This window comes from Diabrotica undecimpunctata, chromosome 5 (assembly GCF_040954645.1).
Source record: "Diabrotica undecimpunctata isolate CICGRU chromosome 5, icDiaUnde3, whole genome shotgun sequence".
NCBI lineage: Eukaryota > Metazoa > Arthropoda > Insecta > Coleoptera > Chrysomelidae > Diabrotica > Diabrotica undecimpunctata.
In genome coordinates, this window is record NC_092807.1 from 96,512,708 (window position 1) to 96,528,352 (window position 15,645).

General features: G+C 33.7%; 1 protein-coding gene across 3 annotated transcripts in view; it reads left to right on the plus strand.

The window, feature by feature from the left end:
- LOC140441516 (uncharacterized) overlaps positions 1-13,010 on the plus strand; it is a 38,304-nt gene extending 25,294 nt beyond the window's left edge. For 2 of the 3 annotated variants that reach the window (XM_072532288.1, XM_072532286.1), the window contains 5 exons: positions 1,567-1,894; positions 3,606-4,036; positions 5,963-6,387; positions 6,868-6,897; positions 11,123-13,010. In XM_072532288.1, the coding sequence (XP_072388389.1) occupies positions 1,567-1,894; positions 3,606-4,036; positions 5,963-6,387; positions 6,868-6,897; positions 11,123-12,856 (2,948 nt within the window). In that variant the 3' untranslated portion in view covers positions 12,857-13,010. The remainder of the gene's footprint in view (positions 1-1,566; positions 1,895-3,605; positions 4,037-5,962; positions 6,388-6,867; positions 6,898-11,122) is intronic. The other variant, XM_072532287.1, reaches the window with a different exon arrangement.
- The last annotated feature ends 2,635 nt before the right edge of the window (positions 13,011-15,645 follow it).

Here is a 15,645-nt window from a genome sequence, read left to right on the forward strand (position 1 = left end):
CTTCAGTTCCGGTGTATTGCACAAATCTTATGATGATTACTCTGTTCTAAACTGCCATTATGCAAAGAGTATTATCACCTTAACCGGTCTTAAGACATAACACAAAAAAATTGAATCGACTCGCGATTCAAAATCGCCCAAACATCTATCTAGTCTCAAATCTCTTGCTTGACTCCTCCTGCGTTAGATTTTACAAATTCAACCAAAATAAATTCCCCTCGCGTCTCACAGTTAGTTTTTGTGGTCTATGAAACTAAACAAACAATCTACCCTTCGTGACCTCATTATTAGCAACGAACCGACAAAAAAAAAACATTGAAATATTCCCAGCTTTATTACGTTTTAGAAAAATTGAGTACTTGACTTGCAATATTTTTCTAAGAATCTCTTTTCAACCGGAATATTTGGGGGCTTGAATGTAAACAAATCGTTGTTCAGCGACAAAAATATCTTGAAATATTATAGTTAGAAATAAGATGTACGAAATGGGGAATTTTGAATGTAAATAAAAAAACACTCCCAGTGCTAATACGTCTTTACTACTAGATAAACAACACGCCTTTTATTGATTATTTTAAACGTTGCAAACAGACAAACATGGGCGTCTTTAGAAATTTTTAACATATAAATATTTCGTAGTTAAAAAAAAATTTAAAACGCTACAAATTATACGAATCATAAACAAAAATTATTTATACTATTTTTTATTGTAATATTTATACGTTTTGTCACAATGGATTATGAAATACACGAAGATATGCTCCTTGGTGCCTTCTCTTTAAAATGTTTACTGGATTTATCGTATATGTGCAGATAACCCGAATTAGGCTAATTAACCACTCATATTTATCTGAAATATTGAAATTATACTATGATATCCTTTTATTATTTATTATTTTATAAATTAATAACTTATCGTCCATTCTAACAAATAATCAACAAAATTCGAATATGTTTATAAACAACTTTACAAAATGGAGGGCGGGCCGGGCCGGATAGTTCACTTTGGTTAACAGCACAAAATTCTTCCTTTTGATTGGTCAGACTCCAGTAACGCACTGTAAAAGTTAAAAGTTGGCCAACTCTTCTTTTCCAATGCGTTTCGCTTACGTTCCGTCATGCGTTTACGTTTATTTATAAATAAGAGTACACAAAATTCTATGTTGATCTTTTTCCAGTGCGTCTACGTTTACAGTCCGTCAAACTAAATCTAGCTTAAGTGTCTTCTCATTATGTCATAATATGTCCAGAATACTTTGAGTTCCCAAATAAGAAACACATGAAAATAATCGTTGCTATACTTTGAAATCTAGTTATTTTGTAATTTTATTTGGAATAATTGCTTCTTCAAGATCGTTACGTTTTGATTTTTCACGAATGCATCACTCTTTCGCACTGCTTAACTTTGTACAGCCCAAAATTGCTATGTGTAAATTTAGTTGAACCTAAAACAAATGAAGAATAACATTTTACTTTTTTACAACATATATACTAATTACCTCTAATTTGTGTGCTCTATTGTTCCAAGTCGTACATTATTAATTAACGAAACAATTTATTTTCCAGCTTTGACGAACGGCGAACTACAGCACGAACCCAATTCAGATCAACAAAAGATTCTGTTTGCCATGGGATTAAAACTGTTACAAACCAGCGCGACTCCCATTTCGTCAGAAGAGCTATCCAAAATTGAGATAAGCTACATCGAAAAATGCAAGGCTATGGTTAACATGCACAAGTCATTAACGTGCGCCTGTCATAACGTGCCACATCAGAATCTTAAGGGGCTGTTGTCCCACTTGAGGGCTTTAAGAATATGGTTTCCAGTTTTCACTTGTTACAACTGTATGATTACGTTTACTGATAGATCTACATTTACAAGACATATTTCAAGGTGAGTGAGAGCATTTTTAAAATAGATCGCTTGTTTCGATTCTCCTTTATGCATGGTGGTAATAATCATGGTCACTTTCCTTTGGTCCGCGTGATTCTCCTGCTTTAGCAGGGCAACAGCGGGCAAGGTTTTAACAGCGTCTCTTAGAGCGTCCTAGGTCCGGCAGCCGCTTAATAATGCACGGCCTTGGCCTAAGAGGTGATCTTGTTTGAGTAACAACACAGCTAAGTTAAATAATGGAAAACGAACTGACAATAATGTGACCACAGTCTATTAGAGATAATATAGACATAATGACACAGCACTGAGTAGCAAGTATATATACTTGTATAAACAACTCTCGATAACCTAAGGGTTGACCACTGACTGATCATACTTTTTACCCAATGACTTAGTTACAGCCCTGTAACACCTCTGTACTATATTTATTTTGCAATGTTTACTTTATCGACAAAAAAATTAATTTTAAATCTTAAATGTAAATTATTATTACCTTACAAATCAGATCCTTTCGTATATATTATTTACACAATATCTGAAGCGCCAACCCTAAACTTCTCTTAAGAAGCGGCTCTAATTAGATTAAATGAATCCACTTGCGTCGTAAATTCTTCAGCAGAATGTAGTAGCATCTGCTTACCAATATTAAAAGAGAAAATCAATAGAAAAAATACCACTATAAGTCAATAACGTATCGAGGATACAGAATTTATGTTTTAAAATAAAATAAAATCAGAGTTTGGTGTTTTTGAGAGTAAAATAATTGTAAGACCAAATACTTACTATGTCAAGGTAGTATCATGTTTCAGATTTGCCGTTCCAGAGATTAATTGTCTGCCATAGAGCAATAATTTTTTAAAAGAAAAATTTTTGACGCCATCTTTAAAATACAGTAATAACGGAAAAAAAGACAAACATCTTTTTTGTAATCTTCAAAAGTTGTAAAATAAAAAAAACTTTGATTGTAATATATAATAGATAAGATACAAAAAAAATATTGAAATTGTGTCATTTTTTAGCATTCTAGACGAGAATAATACCTTAAAATAAATTTGGGGCTTATTCCCAACACAAATAAAAAGTTGAATTAAGAAGAAAATACCTTCAGAACAATGTTATTTGAAAATGTACGTCACGTTAAATTGCCATGCGTCACGTTAAATTGTCATACGTCACGTTAAATTGTCAAACGTCACGTAAATTGTCCTCCGTCAAGTGAAGATATTACATCTCAGCCAAAACGTTACAAATCACTTTAAAATGTGATAGATCATGTGCAAGTCAAAACAATTTAGTCATAGTATAATAATCAGAATCCTTTTTTTTTCTAATTTTTTGTGAATGTTGTATATTCTTCTTGTACTACACGGTACTGTTTATTGTATCATCCCAGCTGTTCTGATGTTGATGTCCAGTTCTCATTCTAACTGTTCGGGAATCTTCTTGGTGGTTTTTTTGGATTGGTTTATGGGTTTTTGCACATTTCGAAATTCTTTCAGGGTCCACTGTCGACATGATTTCTTTTCATTTCCATTTCATCACATCCTGGATTCCAATTTCTCTTAATATCTTTATCCCTTATTGTATCAATGAGAGACATTCCTCTTATGGTTCTTAATCCTGTCATTTCTGTAATTTATTATTTTCTTTTTGGTAATAGTATTTTAGAAATTGTTACCTTACCAACCTTACACATTTTGCTTATTTTTAGATGTCAAAGCTCCCCACTGGATTCCATCACGAAGCTTAGCAACCTCAAAAAGCGTAGCGAAGTAAAGACCAGGCTGTACCAAAATTTCAAGTGTACCATCTGCAAGTTCATGTTCAGTTTTCACGAAGATTTTTGCACTCACGTTGACCTGGACCATTCCATGTTACAGTTTCCTGTACACTGCCCATGTGGAAGAATTTTCGAGAACATGGAAGACTACAAGGACCACGTTTACGTCAGTTGTCTTGTAGAGTTTTACTGTGACATTTGCTTTGTTACTACTAAGACGCTAGATGATTTTCAGAAGCACGCGAAGGAAGTGCACGACGATTCTGAAGGATTTATATTGCTGCAGGACGACAACTATAAAGTTCGAAAGCCTTCTATGCACGTCAGTCCCAGTGTTATAGACGAGGGAGTTATTCTAACAGGTAAGTTTTTTTTTAGAGTTGTTTCCAGGTAGATATACAGTACAATTACACGAACGGCAGCAATACTTTCATATATTCACAACTTGAACATATAATTTCTGAGAGAAATGCAATAGCTTACCAAAGGGATTTATTATGAATACTGTTTTGGAAATTTTTTATGGATAGTAAAGCTGCAACTTACGTTCCAACACCGCAATACGATTTTGTTGAATGCTACAAAATTGAACGTAATTTGATCGTGTATTTGCACCATTCGACCAAATTACTCAGTACGACAGAGTTGGTTGGAAGTTTTTAAGAGATTTCCTTGACATTTATAAAGAACAAGAGCGTCTTTGGAAAATAAAATCGACATCATATGATAAGATCGCTATAAAACAAGCTGCGAATATTTTGGTTGCTAAATTTCAAGAAGTGAAAGCAGATACTAATAGAAGAGTTGGTAAAAAAGAAAATTAGTAATTTTCTGACATGTTTCTGTCAAAATTTGCCTTCTGTAGCAAAAATGTCCTGTAATTTGGATAGTTTCTTTTAGTAAATACTCTACTCATTTACTTTAGTAAAAATGCAATCAAATGAGGTTTGACTTTGAATGACATTGTTTATGACTTTTACTACACTACTGACAAATAACTCTCCTATATATAGAAAAGGCAGTTAAGATTTGATTTCACTTATAGTGCCCTTGCAATTCGCTTATACCTGTTTCATCCTTTCAGGACTCCGAGAGCGCCTCAGTAGGAAGCCCTAAACGTGAAATCAAATCTAAGCATACAACACAAAGTAAAGTCCGAAGATTTCTACTTGTTCAAAATCAAAGTCAAGATTCTCACCTAAATTTGTGCCTTGTACGATTTACAAAGCAAACAGACGATGGCAAAACCGACATGGGGAATGTAAAATTACATTTCACATCATATCGATTCATCTAAGAAAGAATCTTCTATGAACTGACTTCTAATACTCAAAATACGAGTAAATAAAGATATAGGGAAAAAAATTTTAAATTTGATTTCACATATAGTACCTCTACAATTCACTTATACGTATTTCATCCTTTCAGGATTCATCAGAGCTCCTCACTTTGGTTTCGAACCAAAAAGTAGAAATCGGATTTTTACTTTCTGCCTTATTCTTAGATGTCGCTGTAAGCGTCTTTAGGAAGTTATTTCATTATTAACTTTGACGAAAAATATTTGATTTCACGTTTAGGGCTTCCTACTGAGACGCTGAGTCCTGCGAAAGGATGAAATACGCATAAGCAAATTGTAGATGCAGCAAACGTGAAATAAAATCTTAGCAAGTCTTTTCTATATTTTTATTTACTCATATTTTGAGTATTAGAAGCCAGTTCATGAAAGGTTCTTACTTAGATGAATCGATATGATGTGGAATGCATTTTAGATGCATTTTAGAATGCATTTTAGATTCCACATGTCGGTTTATTCATCGTCTGTTTGCTGTGTAAATCGATCAAAAGAAATAGCATGACACTTGGATGCGTTCGGCCATGGCATTCAACACACACCACTCACTCAACCGATCGAGATCATGTTGAAGATTAACACAATCTTCTGTATTATTGATAACTGTGTAGAACTTATCATCCGCAAAAAGAATAATGTATGTAACTATGAATCCAAAATATACATCGACCTGTCCGAGGATTTCGTCAAAATATTTTTAGTTAAAAAATTGAATTTATGCAAACCTTTACGTCCTCACTGTATGTTACAAACGTAATAAAAAACTTAAACTTGTTTTAAACTATCTTTAAAATTGCTTTTTAAAGGAATTAGACAATTTTATACACAAGTTAGGATATGTCCAACAAGAAGGCTTATTTTCTGCTCTTATTACATTATTTTTCGGTGGTTTTTAATTTATTAATCTTGATATTTGATGAGGATTTTTTTATTACAGGAAAAAGAGAACGCAAGTCATCCTACCGCTTCGTAGATGATGACTTAGACGAAGTCATTCCACTTGACGTAAATACGAATTTGTACACTCCAAGAACCAATAACAGAAGCTGTCCGATTTGTACCAAAGAATATTCTTCGTACAAGAACATGATGCGGCACTACAAAACTCACAGACCTGAAGAAATCCAGGAGCACAGACAGCAACAACAGTTCGACTATGATTCACAAGATATGCAAGACATGGATTTGGAAGATGAAGAATCGATGTATTCGTGTCCCGACTGCGGAGGAATGTTCAAATCTTTGGAATGGAAGATTCATTTGACGGAGCAGCATCAGCAGAAACCTTGTGGGGAATGCGGGAAGTTTTTCCAATTCCAGACGGAGCTTGATCAACATCGAACCACGCATTTGAACTTGAAGGTATGTTTATCTATATATTATAATAGAAGTCATGAGGTGATATCTATTTCTGATCGTTTTGAGCAAATAAAGAAATCTAGTTTAAAGTTTTAAAAGTCCCCAGGAGGCGGGGTGGGGGGCAACTTTGAGGACAGATTTGGATTCCGTATGCAAAAATAAGTAACTTTTATTGGGAACATTTTTTCGAATTGGTGATAGATGGCGCTATAATCGAAAAAAAAAACGATTTATCCTAATAGATACCTTAGTAAAATTAAGGAACCGGTCTCATATATCGAGAAATACACTTTCAAATGAAAAACTGAAAAACACGTGTTCAATGTTTTTCAAAAAACAATCGACTGACACCAAATACGACCCCCTGAGGTCATTTTTTATGGCAGATTCGGATTCTGCAAAAAATTCGTAAAAAACTGTATTTAGTAGCATAAATAAAATTAAATTGCAGACTAATGTGTATTTCTTTTTCTTTGATTACAGTGTCATCTATCGCCAATAGAAAAAATACAGGTAAAACTTGTTTACTTTTTTACATAGAATCCTAATATGCAATAAAAAATTATGATTTTCCGTTCTCTATTTCCGTTTTTCCATTCGATAGATTTTTGAGAAATATCGATATTCAACCGTTTAAATATGGAGGTTACCATTTACGATTTCAAAGTTACCTCCTTTGAAACTTCATTTTAAGTTTTTATATGTGTCAACAAATGCGTTTCCTTTTAATGTAGTATATTTTTTACCTTCCATTTTAGATTTCCCCATTTTTAAGTAGTTATCGACCGATTTTTTTCTGACGTTATTACACTTTTTATTGACTTTAGAAGCAGCTTTGGCTTTGTGAATATGCAGATCCTCAGAACTAATGCTGTTTCCTGGGGCAACATTAATTTTTCTTTTGGTTCTACAGAATTTCTTCTTTTAATATTCTTTTCAATGAAGTTTACGACAACATTTTCATGGGATGGAAGTTAGTAACATTCAGCGGTTGAGTTTGCAACAAGGCACACAAAGGAGATTTTTTCCTTTTCACAAGCTTGAAACCAATAACCAGTTTATAGACCAATTAGGTTAGATTTTTACTCGACACAACTGTATAGGCAAGAATGAAAGTTGAAATGTGTAGTTTGAGATATTACAAAAAGCAAAACGTTAAACTCATTATTTTGCTCTCAACTTGTCTATTGGGAGATTTGACCGTCAAAAGACAACTTTTTTGGAAAAAACAGATACACAAACCTCGTATATCGTCGTCGTACATGCAAAAGGTCGAATGTCAATAAAATATATTTTTTCTTTTTTGACATGTAAGTATCCAAAACACGCTTCTCCAACGTTTGCAAAAACTCATATGTCTATCGACCAATCAGAAGCAAGCGTTTTAATTAGTTGCAATATGACCAATGTCAGAAGTCTCTGTTTTGATTAATGCAAATTGTCGTATGTCATTGTATTCCCGTAGCGTGAGACGTATTTTGTATTGTTTTTATTCAAGCATCATTATTGTGTCGCGTACCTAGTTGTGTAAGTATTTAACTCTTTTTTTTTAATATAATTTACCTCACAAATAATAATAATACTTTGTATTTGTAATGATAACTGTTTTATTTCAAACAAAATACTAACCTCACTTTTTCTATGTTTTTCAAGTTCAAACTTTAATGATCATAGTTTTATAATGTTTTACAATAAGATAAAAGTTTAAATCACTTATAATAATAATTAATGAACTTTTTCTGTATAAAATAATTGAAATTTTTGAATATTTTTGTTGACAAAATAGATTTTGCAAGAATCATAGTTCTATAATATAATATTGACATAGGAGCTATTGCATTTGACAAATTATTAACTCATTATTTGTTGCAGGAATAACAGAAAAATACCTTTTCTAATATGGCTGGAGCTAGAAGCCGCATCTTGGTGAAGCTGGCTCTTAGTTCTAGTATTGCTGAATTCAGCGAATATCAAGCCAGCTCTGTTAGTCAGCCCAGCTTAAGTCAAGGGGACTCTTCGAAATTAGTCGTTGAAGTGGCAGCTCAGGTACTATCAACGACATCAAAACCCGTCGTAGAACAGCATGATATTAGAGATCAAGAACTGCTTGCACATTCATCCGAACCAACCGCTTTGATTGGGGCGATTACACCCTCCATTGAGTGTCATGATGTAAAGGAGTACACAATACAGATCCATCCTGTAGAAAAGCTCGATGAAGTCATGTAGGAACAATCAGATACAGATTTTAGTTTAGGATCAGATGAATTTTATGCTCCATCCGAAAGTGAAACTGACACAGAATGTAACAGCAGATGATGTCACTAATATACAGTCGGCCGCTAATATACCAACACAACAGTCGCAATCAATGTCGGATACAGATCAAGAACAACAAAAACCAAGAAAGCGTGTAAAGATCAAGTTAACCGAAATGAGTGGAAGAGATTAAAAAATGCCAAGTTAAGATTAGAGGGGAAGTCTTATGTTGGATTTGAAAAACAAGAAAATGGAAAATATAAGCAAACTAAAATTAAGGAATCTAGATGCCTAGGGTCAAGATGTAATGGACATCCTCAGCCGAAAAAAGGTAAAGGAGGTCTAAGACAAGATTTCAAATTTAATACGATTAGTGAGGATGATCGAAAGTCAATATATTCGTAGTTTTGGAATCTGTCATCTTGGGAGGCTAAAAAAGTTTACGTCACTGGGTCTGTATTGCAGGCACGTCCAAAATACAAAAGAAAACCTACTACTACTTAAAAAAAAACCAGATTTTCTTTTTACTTGACTGTAAATATGTTTGTCAACACATTAAGCGTTGGTAAAAAGACTGTGTGCTCTTGGATTTTATCAGATCAACCCAGTACAAGCCAGGAAAACGGAGAACAGGAAGAAGAAGAACAAGAAAATTAGGCACCACGACAAAGACCAACTAGAGTTAACAATAATGTAGAGAAATTTCTGAATTTACTGCCTAAAGTAGAAAGCCATTATTGTCGAGTGTCTTCCACTAAACTTTACGTTCAGCCCTTGTGGTCTAGTCTGCGAAAGATGTACCGCATTTATAAAGAGGAGTGTCAAACACAAAACAAAACTGCATCGTCCTGGAAAACCCTTTATATTACTTTAAAAAGGATCAATGTAATACATGCACACAGTATACGAAAGGAAGGTGCGATGAAGAAACATTCCAGAAACATCAGCAAAAGAAGCTATTAGCAAGAGAAGAGAAAAAAAGAGACAAAGAACAATCCAACAATAATGCTAACACTGAAACCTATACTGTAGATTTACAGGCTGTTCTTTTAGCTCCAAGACTTAATGCAAGTGCAAATTACTACAAGACTAAGTTAAAAATCCACAATGAGACTTTCCTTAACTTAAGTACTAAAGATCTGCTACGTTTTTAACAAAAGTGATAGAAAAACGACACCCGGAAAACATTACAATATGGAGTGATGGATGTGGTTACCAGAACCGAAATACCAAGCTTTCTAACGCACTTCTTGAATTAAGCATTAAAACAAAAGTAATTATTGAACAAAAATACTTGGAAGTTTGATACACCTTCTTGGAAGTAGACTCTATTCATTCTAGTATTGAAAAAAAAATTGCGCAATCGTAGAGAGGTCTATACACCAGCAGACTACATTTCAATAAATCAATCTGCCAGGCAACGACCGAATCGCTATGAAACAATTTATTGTAGTAATGATGATTTTTATGCATTTGAACCAGTATACTAAAAAACTATTCGTCCTGGCAACAAAGCCGGCAATCCCTGTGTTAACGATGTGGTTGGTTTTCAGTATATTCCTAATGGCATTATTCGTTACAAACTGTGCTTCCAAGATGAATGGGCTGATTTACCTGTAAGATCAAAGCGCCTAGAGTCACTACCAAACCATCTGAAACTGTACACAGGGTCAATTCCAATCGAAGCGTCGAAATATGCACACTTACAAGAACTAAAACAATTAATTATACAACATTATCGTCAATTCTACGAGACATTACCTCACAAATAAATTTGTTCTTCGCTCTTATATAATAAATAAAAACTTTAATGACTACACGGTTTTATTTCTGTACTTCTATTCTGAAATTAATTTCACCTGTGTCATCAAAATGGTTTGATTTTAAGTCGCAATATATCATATATCAACACTCCTCAAAAACTGTAAAGTCAACAACCACTGTTATAATCTATTGTAAATTCATACTCAATTTCAAAACAAAATTCATTGTTATAAAACATATTTAACTAACTAAAAAACGAAAAAAATAACTTTTTAGTCCTTCCTGTAAAATTGCACCTAATTGACATTCAACATGTTGCATGTACCACGACGATATGCTGAATAAAATCGGTTAATAAATAAATAAAATTTATTTTTTGCAAAATGAACAACACTTTTTTCCTAAACCAGTCAGTGTTATTTAGATTTTTTATTTATAGTGTAATTGTTTGTAAAAATTAATACACTACTCTGGCTTAACAAACGGTCACTTCGGTCACAACAATTATACTAGTCATGTAAAGACTGATTTGAAAGAACTTTATCTGAAAAACCACTTTTTATTTTCCCAAGAACTTAGTGACGAGAGAGAAAAAATAGTTTCATATTTTTTTTACCTATTTATGCTATTTCTAATTTGTGCTTCCACATTTATAAATATGCTTCCACATGTAATAAATGCTTCCACATTTACAATTATATTTACTTTGTTTCAGATATCCAGGGACTCGAAAACACAATCATACACTAGCACTATGATAAGTCCTGGAGGAGAAGACGACTTGGAGGACCCAAGTGATCGAGTGTTCGCTTGTGAAGTGTGTGAGTTCGTGTTCAGTACACAAGACGAATTAATGAACCATAAGCTTGAACAAGACCACGGCGAACTCGAACCTCTGGATAATATGGACGGCATGGATAACATGGACGAAAATATGGACATAGACGTAATGGAACCGTTGCAAACTATGGAAATTTTAGAACCGCAGATCGAGACTACTGCAAAGAAATCTAAGTGTGATGTTTGCAATCAGGAATTCAATAATTACAACGGCCTGTGGGAACACAACAGGAGCAAACATCCAGAAAGAAAAACACCGCACGTGGATACATATCCTAAAAAATGCAAGGACTGCGACAAGGTGTGTACTACCGGAGCTGCTTACTATAGACACATTCAAATCCATTCTAAAGTACCAACAGACGCTAGTGCCAATAGAATGACTTTATTGAAACCAAAGAAAGAAATTGACGAAGAATCTTATCATACATGTAAGAAATGCTTTAAAGTATTTTCCACCAAATATAACTTAAAGAACCATTTAAAATGCCATGGAATTAATATTAATCCTGTTGCGAAGAAGATGGTGAGGAAGGCAGTCTGCAGAGTGTGCCAACAAGTGTTTGAAACCAATGAAGAGTTGATTAGACACAAACAAGAGTATCATAACTCGGTCGAAACTCCATATGATAATGGGGACAGATCCAGTTTGGTCTTCCCCTGCGATATTTGCGTTATGACCTTTGGAAGCAAAATCGCTCTAAAGAAACACAAAGACAAGCATATTTCCGAGTCAAAACCACACACCAGAGGAGTATACTGCAAGTACTGCAAAATTTCATTTGATTCCTACCAAGCTCTCTCCATGCACATGCAAAGAGAACACGATGAAAGAGGTAAGAAGCAAATAAAAGAAGTTGAAAAACCTGACGAGTACACTTGCAGTATTTGCAATAAGTCATTCCAATCTGCTGGAGCTCTTACAACCCATATCGGCTGGCACAAACGTGCCCTAAACGACGGAACTGGAAAGTTACTGAAGCATGCTCCACCAGCTAAACCTAAATTACTTAAAGTGCAACCCGTCACTATCAAAGAAGAACCTTCTGATGAGCCAAGATACCAGTGTAGTACATGCTTGGCAGAATTACCCAACGATACTGCTCTACAAGTTCACATTTTGGAGAAGCATAGAAGCGTCAGTGCCATTATGCTAATCCCCCGTTGTAACACATGCAACAAAGACTTTACAACACAAGACGAATACGAAACCCATAAAAGACTTCATGATTTCTTGGAACGTCAGAAACAGCACGAGCAGAAAATGCTAATACAACAGCAGGACAGCCCTCAGCAGAAGATGGCACCGAATAAACCAAAGTTCCCCTGTAAATACTGTAACGCCGCTTTCAGCAGGTCTGACACACTCGGTGGCCACATTAGACAGTACCATAAAGAGCACGTTCAGACTGAATTTAGATGTAACCAGTGCGACAGAGTGTTCGAGAAGCAGAATTCCTTGACCATCCATTTAAAAACTCACGACAAGCAAAGAAGCGTTAATCAAGCTTCTGCCAGCAAACCAATGTTTTCTTGTTCTATTTGTAACATGGGCTTTGATCTACCGAAGGATCTGAGAACTCATACTATCACTGCCCATCCATTTTGACGAGGGTCCTTTCAGTAAGTTAGACGCCACTTTTCTATAATAATTTTAGGTTTTTCATGAATGTTTAGTTTGTTCTTGATTTCGAGTGTAAGTTTTATTAGATAAGTATTTTTTTATAATAGGTTGTCTTTATTAAAACCTACACCTAATTATATCTTGTAGTTTTTTTATTTCAAAGAAGCAATCTTATTAATGTAGTACAAGTGTATGCTACAACTGCAGATAAATCAGTAACTGAAATAGAACATTTTTATGAACAACTCAAACAACTTGTACAATACACAAGAAAGGAAGAAATTACTATAATAATGGGTTATTTAAATGCAAAGATAGAAAAAGGCCGAGTCGACAATATAATAGGTGATTATGGTTTAGAAATAAGGAATGCTAGAGGCGACAGATTGGCTCAATTTTGTCAAGAAGAAAACCTGGCGATTATGAACACATGGTTTCGACTACCACCCCGTAGACTGTATACCTGGAGGTCACCACAGGATAATGAACAAAATTGCATTAGAAATCAGATCGATTTTATTCTAACCAATCTAAGATTTAGAAATTCCATTGTAAGCGTTAAGACTTTTCCTGGAGCAGATGTCCCCTCAGACCATAACCTCCTTGTCTCAAAAATGAAACTGAGGGTAAAAAAGATAATAAAATCCAAAAGTTCTAAGGTGAATACTCAGTTACTCAAGATAAATGAAATCCGTGCTGAGGCTTCAACTTGTATCAATTAAGAAATGAAGAAATTAACATCAGAAATGAAAAACACTGACAATGTAAACATTATGTAGAGCAAAATCAAAAATTCTGTTATAAAAACACAGAAAGAAACTCTACAAAAGAAAAGAGAAAGCCGAAAACCTTGGATGACTCAAGAAATACTGGAAATCATTCCACAAAGAAGAAACTATAGAAACAGAAACCCAAGTAAGTACAGAGAAAAACATAAATTAATGAGGAACAAAACAAAAGAGGCTAAGGAAAAGTGGATGATGGAAACATGCATCGAAGTTTAAGAATTGCAGAAACAGCATGATCATTATAATTTACATAAAAAAGTGAAAGAATTATCTGGAAAATCACGAACAAATACACCTAACCGATTAATTGAAAAAAACAATAAACCTATTATTAATAACCCAATTGAAATAAAACAAGTATGGACTAAATATATTAAAGATCTTTTCAAGAACGGAACCAACACAAATTGATAACGAGGAAGCTCCAATAATATTAAAATCTGAAGTCCAACATGCTATAAACAACCCAAAATCTGGCAGAGCCCCTGGGCCAGATGAAGTTCATATCGAGCTGATAAAACTTATAGACGAAGACAATTTAAGTGCAATAACTATACTCTTTAACAACATACAAATCCGCTTTTGTTCCGCTACCAAAAACCAAGAACCCCAAACACTGTAATGACTATAGACATTGATTATAAACCACCCATAGATACCTCACTCTTAGGTAAAAACGAATTCGGTGTTAAACTCCGCCCACTTACACATCTTGGCCCCTCACGCCTAAGTACTACCTGACTGTATGGTGGCGACATTATTGAAATATTTGCCAAGATTGAAAAATAAATTTGAGTTGCCTGTTCCGGCCATTGTCTAGTGCAATAGACGACAACATAAGGATGGTATTCAGCATTTTCACAAATAATTTTAACGTGCTTGTAATTTATATTATTGAATTTCGATTTTACTTCAGAAAAAACGCTAAAAATTGATTAATGAAAACAGTAGAGGTTTTATAAAAATTATTTATTTATCAATACAATACAAAAAATAGCAAAATATAAAATACATAATAAAATTAGCAGCGATAAATTACATCTCATTTAAATTACTTTTTTGTAACTTTTCAAACAAATTAATTTCCAGAATTGATGCAAACTAAAATATTTCAAGCTAATATACAGAATTTATTTGAAGATTTAGTTTATTCACTCACGGTAAAATATTGCAAAACCTCCTAATTTTAAAGAATCGCTTGGATTTACTTACATGAAATTTGGCTTACGCCTAGGCAAGATGTCAAAGAAAAAAAGATGATGCTTTTGCACTATGGTTCAGTATCACACCTTCTCAGGAGTGAAAAAATATATGTTCAAGATAAGTTCGGAAGTGCCTAAAATCAGTAATTCTAAGCAACTTTTGTTCTGTAGAGTTTTTTCACAAGTCAATACTTTTCGGGTTATTGAAAATAGGTTCTGATTCGTCAAATTCCATGTTGAATATTTCAACGTGAAATAATAAAAAAATGAAGCACTTTTCGACGAAAACTCATTATAACTTTTTTTAAACTGTTTAATAAAGGTTTATTTTTGTTAAGTTTCTAGCATCAAAAGTAAGCAAGTTTCAGAAAAGCAAAACCTACATTTTTTTACTCTTTGTGATTTTTGGTGTCACTAACAAATTAAGTTATTTTGAAAATAAGCATTTTTTTCATAATTAAAAAAAATTGTTAAAAAAATATGCCCCTTGAACAAATAAAACTTACAGATCATTATAAATAATACATTAGTAAAGTAATTTGTGAAGCGGTAACGATTAATTTGATTTAAATGCTAATCGGGGGCTGATTTTCCCGAGTTTTTTGACCAAAAACAGGGACCAACTTTATTTTGAGCGTAACGCTTACTTTTGATGCTAGAAACTTATTAAAAAACAAAAATGAATATTTTTTTGAAAACTTTAAAAAAGTTGTACTGAGGTTTCCCCAAAAAGTGTACCATTTTTTGGTTATTTCACGTTGAAATATTCACTTTGAAATTTCAC